Source organism: Cucurbita maxima, unplaced genomic scaffold, assembly GCF_002738345.1.
Source record: "Cucurbita maxima cultivar Rimu unplaced genomic scaffold, Cmax_1.0 Cma_Scf00040, whole genome shotgun sequence".
In the NCBI taxonomy this organism is placed as follows: Eukaryota; Viridiplantae; Streptophyta; class Magnoliopsida; order Cucurbitales; family Cucurbitaceae; genus Cucurbita; species Cucurbita maxima.
In genome coordinates, this window is record NW_019272056.1 from 1298662 (window position 1) to 1318527 (window position 19866).

The 19866-nt window shown below is 33.8% G+C and overlaps 1 protein-coding gene across 1 annotated transcript; it reads right to left on the bottom strand.

Moving 5' to 3' along the window:
• Positions 1–1004: 1004 nt before the first annotated feature.
• On the bottom strand, positions 1005–19056 carry LOC111469417 (DNA-directed RNA polymerase III subunit 1). Its single transcript, XM_023114668.1, has 27 exons — positions 18739–19056; positions 18518–18647; positions 18184–18333; positions 17918–18095; positions 16012–16175; positions 15727–15836; positions 15423–15522; positions 13990–14205; positions 13638–13786; positions 13403–13544; positions 13182–13322; positions 11881–12069; positions 10275–10488; positions 10092–10185; positions 8741–8975; positions 8275–8466; positions 6838–6936; positions 5666–5869; positions 5264–5566; positions 4840–4987; positions 4567–4718; positions 3901–4056; positions 3706–3822; positions 3507–3592; positions 2277–2481; positions 1999–2201; positions 1005–1414 (listed from the first exon to the last, which is right to left on the bottom strand). The coding sequence occupies exons 1-27, from the start codon at positions 18810–18812 to the stop codon at positions 1363–1365; spliced, it is 4203 nt and encodes a 1400-aa protein (XP_022970436.1). The 5' UTR covers positions 18813–19056; the 3' UTR covers positions 1005–1362.
• Positions 19057–19866: the final 810 nt, after the last annotated feature.

Sequence of the window (19866 nt, forward strand, 5' to 3'; positions counted from 1 at the left end):
TGGAGAGGTACGAGGATGTTGGATCATCAATTTGTTTAATTGGGATCCTAAGAGAGATTAGGAGAAGATTAAGGGAGTGATTTGTCGGACTTGGTAATGAGAAAAGACCCGAATTTGGATGCTAATAACATGGGAAGGAATTGCTTTGGTCAATTATAGCTTTGCAATTAATGAATATGGGAATGAGTTTGTTACTATGCTGTAGATTTGTCTTTCCCACCCCACATTCCGAAACCGTGGATTAATTTCAATCTTCTTTATTTCCTCCTGCTCATAAGAAATAATTGTTGTTGGTTCGTAAGATGATGCGATTCTGGTGTCTCGTCACTTTGACCCCCTATTCCCATCTCTCGTTCTTCATGGTTTAAAAATTAATCGAGTATCTATGTCGAGAAATGGAAGAGAAAAACTTTCCAAACTTTCAATAATAAACTTAAGAAAATAAAAATTCATAAATACGGTTGAACTTTTAAACCTTTAATACCAAGTTTCAAAAATATTCTTAAGAAACATTCGTAAACTTACGAAGTATAGACATTTATCCATATATTAATGATTAATTTTTTTTAAAAAAATGGTATTAATGCTACTTTTAAAATTTCATGATTACGTTTGAAATAACGGATCTTTGCTCTACCAAATTGCAAACAAGCCCTATTGCAAGTCGAACATGCACACCGAGATACTTCTCATATTTTTTGGATCATCGAGCTATTAAACCGAATTTATGTATGGAAATTCACATGCATATAGCTATAAATTTTAGCAAAATAAAATAAGATTAAGAGCTTGAAGTAATTTGAATTCATTAGTTTCTTTAATTTCGGGTAGGAAATGTCTAAGCGAAACGTGCACATCTTTGAGCCACATGAAGCCACCTCAAGCTACAAGTTTACACGAGATGGGAAATAAAAGCAACTGGAGAAAAAACGTATAAGGATATTTATAACACGTCCATATCAATCCATACGATAAATAGTCGAAATAACATAAGTATAACTCAATAATAATTGATATATATTTCTTTATTTGAGATTAAAAAGTTCGAAAATCTCATAATATCACTAATAATGTCAAAATTTTGGGCCTACCACAACTAGTTTGATAGGGTAGGCTCCACTTGTGACAATAAGCAAATTAACAAACTAAAACTCCAACTATATACAAATTCGAACTATATACAGAGCGCAACGAAAAAGCAGAACAAAATAATAAGAGTTTGCTAAACTGATAGCTATCACAAAGTAACTCTTTGAAACTGAGCATAAAACAAATAAATGGGCTTAACTTCTACATTAAATTATATAAAATGTACCTGCAAGGCCATGCAACTTGATCAAATCATACTCAACGTCGATGAACTCATGATAAAATTGCAGGTGGTCCATAAGGCAACTGATGTGGCACAGATGCTCTGTTAAATACAATGCTCGATTAGCTTCAATATCCTTAAAAGTTTGGTCATGAACAATGTTGGAACTTCAATCAGGATGTTTATATTATGATACGAACTAAGACATCTCAATCATGCAATATGAACTTCGAGGAAGATGTGAAAAAAAATGTTGTTCAATATATGAACTTCATTAATGTATTAAAATTATCTCAAACAAGTGTTCTTACGTTCAGATATTCAATCAAAACAAGGTATTCGAATCTTACTTTCCCTTAGAGTGATTCCGTATCGTTTGGAGAGTTACTCAAATTTAACTTGATCAATTTTACTTGTAGAATGACTCGAATCTCAAACAAATGTTCTGGCCTTGAGATATTCTATTAACAACGTAATCCAAATCTTACTTTCCTTTATGGTAATTATTCCTTATCGTTTTCGGGTTCTTGGATATTTAGATCTAAAGGTCTTATACTTCAATAAGGTTGTTAAATCGAATTCTCAAGAATTACAACTATAAGTCAGGTCAAAGGTTGATTGACAATTTCGACTTCTACGGCATAGAAAATGAACTGGTCTCGGTACCATAAGGAGAAGATTCGTACCTTTGTCTGACTTTTAACATGCCAGTGCCTAGCGGCATTGGTATGCCCATGATTACGCATTCACTAACTCCTTCAATTTTGTCATCCCTTCCATTCACAGAAGCATTAAAAAGATGGTCCGCTGTTTTCTCAAATGAAGCAAGCATCAATACACTTTTATCCATTTTTTGAATGCCAAATCTTGTGATTCCAAGAACTTCACCCTGTCACAAAGCCAAAAAGTTTATTACCTCAACCTATACACAACGCATGTAATTTTGTATCCCAACACAACTTACCCTGAATGTCATCAAATCTCCTAAAAGCATCATATGACGTATGTCTATGCTCATTCCATGACTTTCCATCGTATATTTTATCTCTTCAATAATACACTTCCTTGCAGCTTCGATGCCAAGCACTTGTTGCACTTCAATGATGTGATTACTCTTTGTGTTACACCCGTCAACTCCCTCAGTGCCCATAACAGCTTGAAGTCCCGTCCTAAGGAAAGATATAACACACACATATATATCATTATCTAAAAGGGAAGTGGATCCACTATGGTGAAAAGGGGGAGTACATCAAAGAGAACCTTCATAAAAGTTCCTTCACATTGCTACTACAAATGGCAGGATCTTTCTTAGCAAGTCAACATAAAACTACTACTATCAGTTGAATTTAAGTACTTCTCATCAACCGTGCAAGATCAGATTTTTATCCAAGTTCCACAATAAACAAGTTATACAAGACCCCTCTCACTTTCACTTTTATACAACCAAAAAATAGCCCTCCAAGCTCCATTGTAGCAAATACGGTTTTTATTTCACTAACCCTCAATCTTGGATAGAAAGTATAAGCAATAATGTTAAATCACATGATTAAAATAATTATATTTTTTGCTTTGCATGTTCAAATAGTAACACATTTTGATAGTGTCCTCTTTCAATCAATTTATGAAGAAAAACAATTATCTAATGTTAAATTAGACTTTAAAACATTTCCAAATCACAAGATCTCAACCATTTGTCTGAAATGTTCAAAAGTAAAAAAAAAGAATAATTTCAAATAATTTGATTTTAGATGATTAAAATAAATAATAGATTTAAAATGACTCAAACTCCCGTGGAAACAACCAAAGCAATATGTACAAGCACTTGGATGACCTTCATCTTACTACAATTCCTTCAGGAAGACATGAACACCCACGCAGAAAAAAACAAGGAAAAGGGAAAAAGCAAGTCAAACACCCTACTAGCCTGCTTCTAACCCCTTATTTAATGTTTAAGAACCAGCATATGCATAACAAGAATACTATAGCTATAGCCAAAGTCAAGAGGCCAAGCAAGAACGCAATGCTTCCTCAAATGGAAAATAAAAATGCAAGATAACTATCTTAAGGTAAAAATTAGCAGGCCAGATAGTTCTAGTCACTAGTATTTATGTTTAACAGAGTTTCATCAGTATATATGCGATTAAAAAAGTATAATGAATCAAATTTGAAGCAGGAAAAAAAGTCATAAACTAACCCTTCAACCAACAAACTGAACTTTTTGGCGTTCCTTGCTTTGTCTTTTTCCTCCTTGATGACGGCACGCCCTACAGTTTTTATACCCTGACATCCAATAATTTTTGTTATGTATCTCCAAAAAGATTTTTCCTTTTTAAAAAAGAAAAAGGAAAAATAAAAATTGGTCTATACGGATTAAAAAAATTCAGTATGCTTACCTTGACAACAACTCCTGGAAGCATGTTTTTAAGAAAGTGAAGATTAAAATGAAGTTTACTCCTATCTGTGTCTTGAGGAAGAACTCGTAACTTTCTATCATCCAAAACATTAATATGCTGCAAAACAATGTGGTATTTGAGATAAAATGAAATTGAAATTATCAAACGAACAAAAGGATCAATAATTTAGCTCACCTCATGCTTCAGTTTGAGTTTTGGAGTAACGAGAATTGCTTGCTTGACAACATTGGCATCTACGTAGAGTTCTGCATCTCTGATTTTCTCCATGTCAAGTTTGATTTCTATTAAAGCTGATCTTGTACTCATTACAATTTGTATGCATTTTGCAATCTGATCAATAGAGAGATACCAGGAAATATAAGTAAAGATGAAAACCAATAGGTCCCACCACAAAACTGGGTAAAGGAAATTTACTTGATTTGATTCTATAAAACAAGAAAATTTTATGCCCCGCTCCTTATAGTACAATGAACCACTTATTCATGATATAGAGGTAACCAATCAGTTGACAGCCAATTATATAATTAATCTTCTGAAGTTCCCCATGAATCAAATTTTAACGTGATATATGGAATCAAACTGATTTGCATGAAAAAAGAGGAAAAAGAAACCCTCTTGTTATCTTCAATAGATAAAACAACTTCACTGAGCCTGTGGTTTTTCTTCCCATTAATAAAATACTTCGTATATCATACTAAATGCATATAAAGACATAGTCCAAGTAAATGTATTGTAGTCCAACAACATATCGGATGGAGATTCAATCCTCTAAATGATGAATTAATAAGGAAAAAACATAGTACCAGAGTGCAAAGACATAGTCCAAGTTAAATTATATACCTGTCCTAGATTTGTTTTCTCAATTCGAGCTTTGACCATCCGGGCTATATTGACATTATCATTATGCTTAAGTGCTGCAGTTACAATTGGAGTGCTGATCTTTTTGGCTCCATTTATAATTTCTTTGATACGTGGAACACCAAGAGTAACGTCTATCAACAAGTTAAAAGATCACAAGAAAAACCAAAAATATCCAATCCAAGGACCTCCCAAATATTGTTTGCAGTATGTATTGTTCAAAACAAGGAAAAAGAATAAAAACCCAAAGGATACTCATGCTAGCAACTCCTGCAAAATGAAATGTTTTTAATGTCATTTGTGTCCCAGGCTCTCCAATACTTTGAGCACCAATGGCACCAATGGCAGTTCCAGCTTCAATTTTTTTGGTATGATAGCGGGACAAGCAGGTGTCCAAGAAAACCTAAGATAAACACAAGTTACTATTAAGTAATAACAGCCAAAATTTCTAGGGTTGATCTAAAATTATTACCAAATCAAAAGTAGTTTCAAGTGAAAGAGAAAACATTATAATCCTTGCTATCAAGAATACCATTATATGATGTAATATATAAAAGAATTAGATGAAATACACCGATTTTTTACCGTGAATAAAGTACACTATTTTACCCAAATTACAATCTAACTAACTGTATCAAGTGACAATAACGAAGAAAACTAAGCGGGATTATAAACCAACCTGAAGTTGTCTGTGTGTGACACCAGCTATATTCTGGACAACCTTATTCCGAATCATAATATTGTCATTCTCAGAACTACCAATGATACTTTTGCCTACATTGGATTCATTATCAGCCAACAACGTGCTCCACGATTTTTTTTGTGCTTCAACATATTTGTTCAGAAAAATCTTTAGAGAACCAACAAATGCCGGAGAACAACCACACTCAGGAGAAGCATCACTTTTTGAAAGCCTGTCTTCTACTGTTTCGGAAAATTCTGATGGAGACAAGATTTTGTTTCCATCAATTGGACATGTAGCCTGTCAAAACACAAATAATAATTTTAATATGTTGATATCAAAAATATAAAAACTTTGCAGAAAGGGAAAAATGTGAGCTTCTGAGATGTGCTTCCAAACCTTGGCTTTCAAAAACAACCGTTCAAAATTCAAAGGTGTTCCACTTTTTCCTTCCATTTGGGCTGGATCCATTCCATCGTCTCCATAACAGAATTGAACTATACATCCACCAGCATTTCGTACAGAGCTGTCATAATGAATGGATAAGTCCTCCAGTGCTTTGATCAATCTACGAGACATGTAACCAGTGTCGGCTGTTTTCACCTGAAAAGTACTATTCTCAACAATATGTACCTCAAAATTTTCCACATACTCATCCTAACAATAAAAAATCTCAAATTCATTCTAATACTATACTTTTATACTCCTCCCATCAGAAAGTCAAGACTATACCTGATTTTCTATTGGACGGCAAATATCACAACTGCTCTAGCACTTAAAAAAGAGCACTTAGATATGCTTTCCATAGATTCACCCAGTTCTCAAAAGTTTAAATTACCGAAATTATGACATACAGACTTGTATCTTGGCTATGTGACACATGACCATGTCCTGTGTATATGAGATACTCACATTTTGTTGGACTCAACACATTTGAATCAGTTAATGCATTTAATGAAATGTTATGCCTAGACTAGAATCTGTGTCTTCGCTTGTGTCTTGTGCTTTTAACTAAATACGTTTAAGTTTATCTTATTTGTAAGTAATACTTAATCTAATAGACCAACTTATGCGGTGTATTTAAATACTATTCTTTGGTTTCAATCTTGAGGATTGGCAAAGTGATAAAGGCTGAGATAAGCAACCAAATAGAAATTCAATAGCTATACTGACCAACTTTATAAGAAAATTTTATTATTATTTTTTCCACTCCTTTTGAAGTTTCTATCTTTTGGCCGATGACACTCTTTTCATCTATTCAATGACAAGTTGTCACTTGTTTTAAAGTAATGATAAGAACTTCACATTATCGTAAACTTATTTTTAATAACATAGCCCTTCCATGTATGCCTGTGTATATAGAATGAGATGCATTATTCTCCCATACACCCTTTTACATTATTATAGCACCTCCTCATTCATTATTATTTATGACAATCAGGGTCCCATTCGATTGATCAGTTTGAAAATTTTATTTCCCAGAAACAAATGGAAAAAAGGGAAATAACACCGTAAAGCAAAATTTCCCATAAACATTAAATAATTATAATGCAAATGGATATTAGCCCTACCGCTGTATCCACAAGGCCTTCTCGTCCTCCCATCGTATGAAAGAAAAACTCTGTAGCTGTCAAGCCACTGTAGAAGGAATTTGCAACAAAGCCTTTGGCCTGCATTATAGTTAAGAGATGTTCTTTAAATTTTAAGAGTCAACAATACTACGAACATACAATTCAACTATCTTGCATAACATAGAAAACTTGGCCATTTAGTTATACGCTACATAAGTATCAATTTGTCAAAGGAGCTGAAGAAAAAATACAATTGTTGAATTTTCATTATAACTGGCTGTAATATTGATTGTTGTGTATATTTATCGTTATATTTGCAATATTGTTCCCCAAAGATTGATGGTTGTTCTTCTATATAAGAGGACCTTCTATTTGATTTAGAAAATAGAAGAAACTATTAAAAAAATATATCTTTCCAAAATTCTAGAATAATATTATTTGTTTTTATTGTAACTATGGGTGTTGCATCAATACCGCCATAAGAGACAGATACAGAACAAAATGATCTTGATAACAAAAATGAAAAACTCAAGTGGATAACACCATACAATTGCGATCAGTTCTTATAATGCTACATTAATTTTTGTGCTCACAGATTGTATAATATCCGTACTAAGGCTGCTTTGCCTTTACTTGGTAGCATTTAGTCCAAGTACAATAGTTGGGAATGTCCTAGCAACCCAATATAACAATACATGGTTGGATCCTCAACAGATTTACCAACTAGAAGAACCAACACTAACAGAAACTGATTGCCCAAAGAAAATGCAAAAGCTGAACAACACCCAAATCTCCTTTTCCAAAGAAAACATGGAACTTTAAAAAAAGCAGCACCGTGGTCAATCTTAACACTAACTAGGCAACTGCCTGTTCCTTCTACATTGAAACAGCTTCTTCATTATGAAAGTTGAAAAGTCCAAAAAGAATTAAATTCTGCTTTGAATTATGCTTAACAGTAGCCTTTAACTCAGCTGAGTTTCTTCAAAGAAAGCTTCCATCTTTATATCTAATGCCCTCAGTTTGTCCTCTTTCTTATGCGGATGGTGAGGTGCTTAATCATTTGTTTTTATGTTCAACTCCTTATTAGAATGCTACACAGAAGGTTCTTTAATATTTCTTATGCGGTTGGAATGTAATCGGATGGATTTTTAAAATAAACAATTGCATTGGTTTTGGTGCTCTCTCTGATCTTTTTCTTGGTTTTTTATTACAAGATTTTTGAATTGGGAAGCTATTATATTTCCATTGTAATTCTGTTTTATCTCTCTTTCACTCTTTTCAGAAGTTTGTATCTTTTAAGCATTAGTCTTTTTTTCATTTCTTCAATGCAAAGTTTTGTTTCGGTTAAAAACTGGAAATAATAATAATAACTACTAAGTTTTCCAAATATCTAGAAGGCAAAAGAGAGAGAGAGAGAGAGAGAGATGCAAAACTCACGGCTGGAGTTTTTGCTTTTCTACGAAAATGGGGAAGGCTCCGATCCATGAATCCATCAGGTGCACGGCGACCCCCAACTGACTGCTGACCAACACAAGCAATCATCTGACTAATATTAATAGGAGATCCCTTAGAACCACATTGTGACATAATCAACGGACTATTTCTCCAATGTAGGTTTTGCATGCACACCTGCAGATAAAAATTCCAAGCTCAGGTATAGTGGATTACATAACAGACATGATTTAAAACAAACTTTAAAAGAAATAACTAATAACGATATATACTGTCAACAAATTATATAAAGACAACATTCATCCCTCAAGAACAAACACCAACTTATTTAGATGGTACATAAAGGTCCATATATCTGTCACTACATGTATATGTTCTTTATACGCTGTAATTCATTGTTGCATCACAGGATACTTGTAATGTAAGAATGGAATTCAACCAATTATCTTACATTTGCAGTTGCTTCCCGAATACCATTTAAAATTTGAGTTATCTTAGCTTCCAAACTTTGAGCAGCATCACAACCAGCTTCAGGAGGTAAATTTCCTGTATTGAATAAATTGATCTGCTTATCACAGTCACGATAACCCTCCAAGATAGTTGTTTGTTTTTGTTTAATCAATTGCTCTCCCGGTTGCACATCATCAATTCCAATGGAGAAACCATGGTTACCTATCCACCGAGCACTGCATTTATGCAAATAATTGTATGATTTTAAATAGTATCAGTAATGTCAACAAAATTATAGCAGGGAAGAATGTCAGGTCGTTCAAGCTCCCATAATCCAATATTGCATTGCGGTTTTAACCATCCAACTTTACATTAAAATAAGTAATAATTGCTAATCAATAGGAAAATACCACTGCGCAGTCAAACTACAATCAGAGACTGCATTTAATTCCTACGAAAAACTAGTTAACAAAAAATTTAAGCAAACTTAAGCAAAATGGATTTCTTGATCTTGTAGATGTAGCGTTGAGCATTATACACAGTTCGGTACTTGGTCTATGTTAAATAGTAAGGCACCTGGAAAGAGGCAAAATAATTTCGTATCCAAAGTAGGTATAACCTTGTAAATACTCCCTTTTTTTACAAATAGCCAAGCCTTCATGGAGAAAAATGAAAAGATACAAGTTCAAACAAAAAAGAAAGCTCACAAAAAGTAGAGGCTACCAAAAAATAAGTCTCCAATTTAGCAAAATAAGACTAAGCAAATAATAGCATGTTGCTGCATGGTGCTTGGATAGGGCAAAGACCCCTTCACACCAATTTTCCCTTTGGAATCCCCATTTAGGAGCCATGACTATGTTCTTTTCAATTTGGAGCTGCTTCTTTCATGATTTCAGTCTCCATCTACCCAACATAGAGGGTTTAGCTCTCTGATTGAGGGTTACTTCTCCACCCACCCTTTTGTGCCTAAAGGTTCTACAGCTCGTTGGGTTTGTCAATTTTGTGAAGCCTTCGAGTTTGGAGGAACAATAGAATTTTTAGAGGCTTGAGACTAAAGAAGGAGATGGAGTCCGTTCCACCTATCCCTTTGGGAACCAACCTTAGAAATTTTTTGTCATTGTCCTATAAGTCTTATTTTGCTTGATTGGAGCCCCTTCCCAGTTTAGTTTGGCTCTCTTTGGTGTGGGCTTTCTTTGTGAATGCGTTCAAGGAAAGGTTTGATTTTCTCATAGAAGACCATCATTTGGTCTGAAATATAATTAAAAGAGTGGGGGGAAAAGAACTCTTGCCAATAATGTACAAAATGAAGTGCAGCATAAACTGCATGGAACCTGTTACGAGTTACCAGTTACCTCAGCTTAGCAAGACGATTCATGCAAGTAGCAGCAGCATGTGGCTTGTAATCTCGAAGAAGAATTGAATAAAGTCCATCCTTGTTGCCATTGCCTGGGATTAGCGACAGACACTTGTAAACATGAAGAGTGACATCTTTTTTTCTGCCTTCTTCGAAACTAAGAGTTACATGATAAAATTACCTAAAGTAGCCTTCCCAACTTGGCCAGATATTAGCTCACTATTACGAAAGTAGACAAATCCATCATGAGGGCACATAGTTTCTCGTTCTTTCTCATTTCCTTTAACTTTACTGTAGCTTTTCTCCTTAACTGTAAGATTCAGATAGACCTTCATACTTGCATGTGGGCGAACCAGGACACTGAATAATTGTTTGCCAGTCCATAGCTCAATAGGCTGCAACAGATACAAACCATAGTTAGAAAAAAGCACCATGTTCAAGTGAAAAAATCTTGCTAAGATACCAAATCAATATTTTGTGATTGTATGAACAGAAAATCAGATAAATTGAATAGCACAAGAAAAAAAAAAAGGTGCAAACATTGGTATTGTAACAATGAGTCATATCCTATGTTAGGATAAGAATCTGACATACTTATCTCTTTTTAGATTTCAACAAGTGCAAGGGGTAGATTAGAATGGTTGAGAGCAAGTACCTAACTAAAACCAATTGAGGTGTATTTGATGATTTTCATATATATAATTTTCTTTTCCGTTAAATATTTGTTTTCAACCAGGATTAAACTATTGGTATCAAAATTTCAACTTTACATATGTATCAATAAAATATTAATATTGAAGGATATTTCTGCAAATCAAAAACTTTAATAAAAATTATTTAAATTAAAAAATAAGTTGCTAAGTTATAGATCTATTATTAGTATATCTCCATATTGAGATTAATAGATTATGTTTTTTTTTATATATATTTTATGGGTATTTATAAAAGATATCAAAGATACCAATTAATCTTTAATATCAATGTCGAACCCTCCGATTTACAAATCAACATAACGATGGTTATTTTAATCCTTGGCTTTCAGTTCATAATAATTAAACTTGAAACCTGAAAGATAATAAGATCAAACTCATCAAATATACAACATATCAACAAGTCAAGGAAACTAATCACATACTCTAATAATTTAATGCCTTTTGAGAAGATTTGAAGAAACATTAAAACCAAATAAATACATGTAATATCACATTTTAAAAGGGTGCTAGGAAGAAACTTTCTATTTTCCTTTTTGTCTATTTCCTACTTGAATTATCGAGTGAATAGTATTAATTCTTTGAACTTTGTTTCATTGTATAGCTAAAATTTAGTTCAAATCATATGATTTGTTATAAACACAATAGCAAATGTTTCACTTCTAAATTTCATTGATAGACGGGCAGAAAAAGGATTTTCCCAAAGCTGAATGAAGTGATATAAGTTTCTTATCGAGGGAAAAAAATGCATATACATACATGCATGTGTGTGTGTGTTGCATATCGAGGAGTCTTTTTTTTTTTTAGAACTAGTGCAAAATAAATGTGGTAGTAAAGGTTTGAATGTCCAACCTATGGGAAGGAGTATATGTCTTAACTGTAAAACTAGGCTCATGTTGTTTACAGTGATGGTTTCTTTTCTTGCACTAGAATACAAGAAGAATGACTTTTAATTGAAATATCCACAATACAGATTAACACACGCCAAAGTACATGAATAGTAAACTGATATAGTAACATGAACACAACACATCTATAGTCACTGCTATTCAAAAGGTAAGAAAATAACCAACTCACTTTGATTAAAGCAGGTGTAGGCAAGTCAACCAAGTCCATGCCATCTCCCATGTAAGAACACATAAGAGAAAATGCAGAACGGTCATAAAATGTGTCTTTTCTTGTTATGAGAAAAGATGATGTCAAAAAATCTTGCGTTGAAGCAACTAAAATCTCCCCATTTTTGGGAGTGCACAGATTATTTTGCACCTGGACACAGAAACTACATTATTTTTAAAATATGAGTAAAATACTGAGCCTGAGTAAACAACTTGAATATCAAAAAGGAATCAGTCAATCAAATAGAAACACTTGAGATTAATTGATCTTATCCACTAAACCTCACAAACTTAACCGCAAAAATAATCTCAAAAGGTCCAAGTGGATAACAATTTATTTACGGTAGATGGAAAGATAATCACATCACTGGAGCAATAAACCAACTAGATCCAAGCAACTGGATGTAATAAAAGCTTGGAAAGCAGAATAGCATGTAGATCATAGCTGAACTTGGTGAAAGTTACCACTTATAATTTCAAAGAGAAAAGAGGAAAGAACGTTTCCCTAATCTACAAATTACTTAGAGCTTATTTGAGATAGGAGTCCATCATGATCTTAGACAGAGAAATGGCTTCTATACGTGCAATACTTCAGAACTTTGGAATGGGTACATCAATCACGGCAACTAGATATATACCAGACAAATGATAGGGAATGTACTAAGGACGCTGCATTATACAAAAGGATTGTCCAAAATAACTGCATATATAAGTTCCTAGCATCTACAAGAGGGTTGTACAGAAAAACTCATGTACATCTCAACCGTTCCATTTCATAGTTTTAACTGTTAGGCCTCGTAAACCACATGTAAGAAGTAATTAAAGAATACATTAAAATGTTCAAAACTTACCCTAATCTAACAGCTAAAGATCCCAGATTTTAGATTTAGCAGTGATTTTCTTTTTCTGCTCTTTTTTATAAGAAGCACAACAATTAAGAGATGTGAGAGAGTTAGATGGAGAGACTTCAACTGGTCATTAGGGCCTAATATTTTAACAACCAAGTTTTACAAAATTAAATGTATGATTATTAGAAGCCCAGCGAATGAATATCTTACGGTCATTGTTCTCACAACTAAAAAACTTATCGACATGCAATTTAATGAATCACAACATCAGCAACAAGCACACATTATTGTTCCTATTATAAACACAACAGCAGCTGGGAAGTGAATCTAAAGGGTATGATAAAGGTGACTTGCATATCCAATTAATGCCGGCATTAAGTAAATAAAATAAATAGTGATTTCCATTTGAATTTACCCCCATCAACAGAATTGCCTCTGTGCGAGCCTCCTCTGTTTGTGGAACATGCATATTCATCTCATCACCATCAAAGTCGGCATTATATGGATTGCAAACAGATTCATTGAATCTCAACGTCCTCCAAGGCATAACTCTCACCTGCACCCATGACATGGTAAAATCTAATACCACAATAAGTAAGTATAAAAGAGTGTTCATTCAAACGACATTTTTGTTACCCTATGACACATGATAGACATTCGATGTAAACTAGGTTGTCTGTTAAAAAGAACAACATCTCCATCTTCAAGATGACGTTCAACTATTTCACCATATTTCAATTCATCAGCAAGGCGCTTTCTACCCGAAATCACCAATGACCTGTAGTGCAAATAAGAGGACATGGAACATCCGAGACAACAAGTTAATATCAAACTTTGCACATAATAAAATTATGATAGTAAAATTTTTAACCTCATAGAACCATCAAGATGCCTAAGCATCCTTGCACCAGGATATTTATCCGGACCATTGCTGACACATTGTCTCAACTTCTCTATATTGTGACTAGTAACACGTTCAGGATAAGTTAAAATTCGAGCCATGAGTATGGGAACTGCAACCTAGACATAATGAACAAACATAAGTTGAAACAATATTACTAAATAATCAAAATATATTTTCTTTTATAAGAAAAAGGTATATATACACCAAAAGAAACAACCTACGGGCAAAGGGTAGAGATTACCCATCCCTACAAAACTAACAAACGATGGCCTTCCAATTGCTAACAATCATTAAAAGACTATAACTACAATGTCCTCACCTCCGTAATTTTTAGATTAGGATCAGGTGAAATGACAGTTCTGCCTGTAAACTCAACACGCTTCCCACACAAATTCCCTCTAAACCGCCCTTGCTTTCCTTTGAGACGTTGAACAAAACCAGACAACGGTTTGCTAACTTGCATTGTAAATGGTATACCACGAACGTCACTATTTATTAGTTGTGCAACTTCACTTTGAAGCATATCCCAAGATTCCTAGACAAGAAAAAGTACCACGTGAGATGAAGCATAATTATACTTTTCATATGGTTATTTACAATATTACTTAGATTCCAACTTAAAATAAATGCCAGAAATAGATTTAAGAGAAAATACATTCTTTTGTTATTATGGTTTGCTTGAAATTTGATCCTTTTTTTGTTTACAAGAAACAAGAATTTTTCATTTATATTTGAGAAGTTACCAGCTGTAAACTTTCTCAGGAATATACAAAAGAAGAAAGAGAACCCCTCTAGATTGTAACTATGCTTCTTGCAATCTAATGACCCAACATAACTCCTCAAACAAACACTTCTGAGTCATCCTAAAAATAAGCTTATTTGGATGCACATTGTAGGGCATTTTTCTGGCTCACTTGGAAGAAAAGGATGATTCTTTTAAAGACGAGCTTCCGTTTTTTTGGCTATTACTAGGTGTAAAGGCTCTCCACTTTTCCATTACTATACATTTCTTCTCTTTTAACCAATTGGAGAAAGTTTTGCGTAACTCCCTTGAATAGAATTTTCACGCCCCCTTGTGTAATTTAATACCATCAATTAAATAGATTCTCTTTTTTATTTAGTAAGAAACTGATATTTCATTTAGAAAAATGAAATGATATATGAGGACATACAAAAAACAATCCATCAATTAAATGGATTCTTATCATAATAAAAGACGTTACAAAGAAAAATGCAAATCATTTTCAACACGTGCTCTCTTTTTTCCTTCAAATTTTCTGACAGTCTTGAATCATTTCCCCAAAAATGCCCATCCTTGTTTGTTTTGGTTTTCCACCAATTGATGAAGTACAGATTAAAGAAGCTTCACAAAAGATCATTTGAACCAATGCAATGTGCAATCACCTAAAAACCCAAAAGCTTAAGTTGATGGATTAAATTTAAATACTTTAAAACTCTCCCTCACTTATGCTTGAGAATTTGCCCAAGGACCAACAAGTCATTATCACTTTTTAATAAGAATGTCCAACAAGTCATTATCAATATTAATAGAGAGAAAATGGAATCCCAATACTATGAATACAAAACCTCCTACTCCAATACTACATTAAACCACCAACCAATCCAAAAGCTTATGCTAATGAGTTACAATGAACTTAAATACTTTAAAAGCAAGGATTGTTACTGAAAAGAAATGCAAATATAATGAGATATCATAGATATATATAAGAGAAACCAAAGTCCAAAGTGTACCAGGCATTTGAGTTGTGAGTTTGATGTTGATAATTCTTGGCTAACACTAGCATTCTGTTGAATAATTCGTTTTAACCTCTCAGTTATATCGTTTTCATTGCTGCAACAGGAAAAAAATTCAAATTAAATAACATCATTTAGAAATACCTCCTACCCGCTTACAAAGTGGTTGCAATATCATGTCTTTTCTTCATTAATGAAAAGAACTGTTTCCTTTTGAAAAAGATAACGATGTCTTTACATAAATAAAAAATACAATAGTTTTCACTGTAATTCAATGGCGGGGAATAAAAAGAAAAAGAACCTTTGAGAACCATCCATAATTACAGAAGGACGGATAGCTATAGGAGGCACTGGAACATTAGTAACAATGAATTTCTCAGGTCTATCCGAGAGAAAAAGTACCTCACAGTCCTGAACAAAGAGGGATGCCATGAGAATAAAAAAGGGAAAGAAACAAAAATAATATTGTCGCTTAAAGAAGTGTTATACAATACACAAATATATTGCAACGGCCACCACAACCCAAGCAAGTGTCTTGAATGAGTGCCTAACTATAAACCAGATCCTGAGGATTATCAATATATACCTTATCTGACATCCTTTTGAAAAGAGAAAGAACTCTAAAAGGGTTCAGAATATCGTTAGACACATTATAGGGTGCCCTAAGATCCTCCGATACTACCCCAGCATCCTTGGATCTTGAACGATAATGCAGTATTCCCAACATAGATACAGCCTTCTTCACCGAACCTACAATAAAATCATATAAATATATGTTCAATAACTATTAATATCAACACCTTTCAAAAAAAAAAAAAAATCACTTATCAAAAAGACTACTCATGCCAACACCAGCACTCATAATGACGTTAAAACCACCCCCCCCCCCCCCCCCCCCCCCCCTACATCTCAATAACACATGCTCTAATATGTGTCTCCACCAGTGCATAATGATGATGGAAACACGTAACTACGAAGCCTTCATTCATCAAAAATATAACCAAAGACCTAGAATAATTTGAAATTTTCTAGGACAAGTTAACATCCAATGCATGCTGACATTGCCAAACAGTATACATACATAGAGCTGAGATTAAGAGCTCGTAAACTTTTTTGACCTAATTCTAATCTAGTAAACAAATGAGTTTCTAATAGAAGTAGCAGAAGAAATATCGGATCGCATATTACCTACAAGAAAGGAAGTACAAAATAAAGCAGAATTTCAATAGGTTAACACAACTCCCACTTCTTAAGACTTCAATCATACCCATTACCATCCGAGAACATTTTGAACATTTCCTAAACTATGACAGTGCTTTTTGGTTGAATCAGTAAGTATTTTCTAAAAAAAAAACATATCAAATAAAAGGAAAATGAGTTTGTTCTTAACAAGAAACCAAAATTTTCATTGAGTTAATACGAAGGGCTAATACTCAAAGATCAAACCTCCCACAAGGGGGAGAGAGAAACCCTTACACTAAAAACTGTCCTACACGTCCCAAGACTATCTAATAGTCTAAGCTCCATACAAAAGCTTACCCTTGACACCATTATCTAATGAATAAGTAGTGTAGCCTCACCTCCTCCTTTCTAGATAGAAATTAGCCCATCCCTTCCAACTATGGCTAGTAGTAATGAAGTTCATCATAAAAATCCCAATAACTCCTCGACCCACCATTCGCAAACGTAATATGACTACATCCATTATGTTCTCCATTTTCAAAACTCTCCAGGATAGAGCTTCGATACCAAGATTGATAGAACTCACAAAAGAAAGAAATTTAAGACTATCTAACTTGAAAAAAAAAATGTACAAAATAAAGTAGAGTTTCAAAGGTATATAATCCCCACACTTCCCAAGACTTCCCATATCCTTTGTACTACTCAGACGTCAAACAACTTATATCCTACCTTGTTCACTTCCTAGAATAAGTTAGGGAAATTGTAGATCTCCCAATCCCAATCGTGAGGGAAATGGCCCAAGAGTCGGCATTGGTGTATCCTAAATGTCAATGGAGATAAATTCACCAAGAAATCTAACCCAAAGGGTTTTGTATTCAGGTAGGTAATACAAGAACTAACCCTCTAAGGGGCAGCTATATTTACAAGCCCTTTAAGATGTGGAGTTAAACAATCAATTATAAGGCCAGTATTCTGCAGATGCAGCCAATCACATGCTGTAAGATTCAAACAAGAAAATGGAAGGCCAATGCACCATGCAAGAACACATGAAAAAACGAAGTGAATTGCCTTTTTATTTTATAATCAGGATCCCAATCATGCACGAGCATTTTCAAATCTATTATAGTTGAGGATGAATTCCCTTGTCTCAGACATAATTTAGGAAACAAATAAAAGCAAGCACCCAAGGATGAGAGAAGTCTTAGGCACAGAGCTGAATAAATTATAAATAACATATAAATGGAAGTTATAAATAACATATAAATGAGCTTAGCTTGAGTATACATAAAAAATAAAGGTGAAATCCAAACCATTTAAATATCCACATCCGGAGCACTTCATGCTTTTATTGTTACTTGTCAAGGCAGTACACTTCTTTATGATTTTTTTCGCAAGCTCACTCTTCCGCAAGGGTTCCAATTTAGGATTTCGCATCTTCCTCAAAAAATCATTATAAAGCTTCTCTTCCAGAAGTATTCGAGAACATGACTGTAAAGAAACTTCCAGACATGAGAAATAATGTTCCAAGAGAATTCACACTAATTCAGGGAAAGCAACACGCTTATCTTCTCAGTACCTTGCAAATACATTTTAGTATTTCCAATATTGTAGTAAAATAACCAACATTGAAAACAGGCAGAGCAAGACTCAAGTATCCGTAATGTCCCGGGCAATCACCAAAATTGGCATGGCACGTCGCACATTTACAGCCCTTATTGGCAGGCCCCTGAGATAAAATCCCAAGTGAAAAGGCAAACATAATGAAAATATGAATTAGAGACATTTGCAATCATGGCCCCAGCATCAATATAAGAATCTAATACCCCTATCAATATAAGATTATAACATTAATCCCCCTAACAATATAAGAATTTATACCATTAATCCCCCTAACAATATAAGAATTATACCATTCGAGGATCCAGCAAGCCGCCGTCGATCGGTTTTCTAGTGGTATCATAATATAAACCTTTATACACCTGGACTTCAGCCATTTTGCTAATTTCAGATCCAGAGAAGGTACTGAACTGCATGCTCTTACTGCAGTAAGAGCAAATAAAAATGTAGAATCAGACTAGTAACGACAGGTTCTTAATTCAGCTATTAAGAAGTTAGACCAAAAGAAACTTACATTTTACGAGGGCCGACATCCTCAATGTATGGCTGTTTGGTGAACACCAGACCCTCCACTTGTGTTTTATTCATCCCCGATCAACAAAGAACACAACAATATGTGCAGAATACTCAGGCGGACGGCGACGGCGACGGCGAACGGCGGACGGAGGGTCTTTTCATTCGATTTTATATGGCGATTTCAAAGATTTGCCACCCAACCAAAAGAACAAAAAGTTGAACATTCGATTTTGGCAAATAAAAAGTTGAGTAAAGAAGATCGAAAACCCCTAACAAAACCCTACTGTTTGTAATTTCTAATAGAACAAAAAAGGAGAGATTTTTAACCGTCCACGGCTCGTGATACTGTCAATTCGATTTTAAATTTCCTTTTTATATATATATATATATAGATATTTCAAATACTTTTTTAATAAATAAATTTTATTCCTTCAATATAATTTCTATTAAATAGGAGTAGAACCTTCTAACAATTAAATAATATTTCATAAACAAAAATATAATAAATAATAAATATATATAAATAGTGAGCATGTAATAAATCTTCCAACCTCCAATTATAAAACAATGGGACTTTTTTTATAAATATTATTAGTTATTTAGATTATAACAAAACCATGTTTAAACTATATAAAATATATATTTATATATTTATTGTAATATTAAATTTTGATTTTTTAAAAATTATGTTACTTTTCAGGTGTATTGATTTTTTTTTTTTTGTAGATCAATGCTTGCAGGTTCAGATAATGGCACGGTCGGGTTGTTTTGTCTCGAATGGGTCAGAGGTTGGTTGGCCCCTATTTGAACTATTTAGATCTGTTGAATGATGAAAGTCTCACATCGGCTAATTTAGGTAATGATCATGGGTTTATAAGTGAGGAATACTAACTCAATTGGTATGAGGCCTTTTGGGAAGCCCAAAGCAAATCCATGAGACTTTATGCTCAAAGTGAACAATATCATATCATTGTGGAGAGTCGTGTTCGTCTAACAAGGTCCATTGGTTTATCTCGTGTGTATGCATAACTAACCCAACAAGAGAATTTTTTTACGGAGTATTTACAATATTCACCATTTTGAAAATTCGTAATGTGAGGGAGCACTTGTGACCATGAGAGATAGT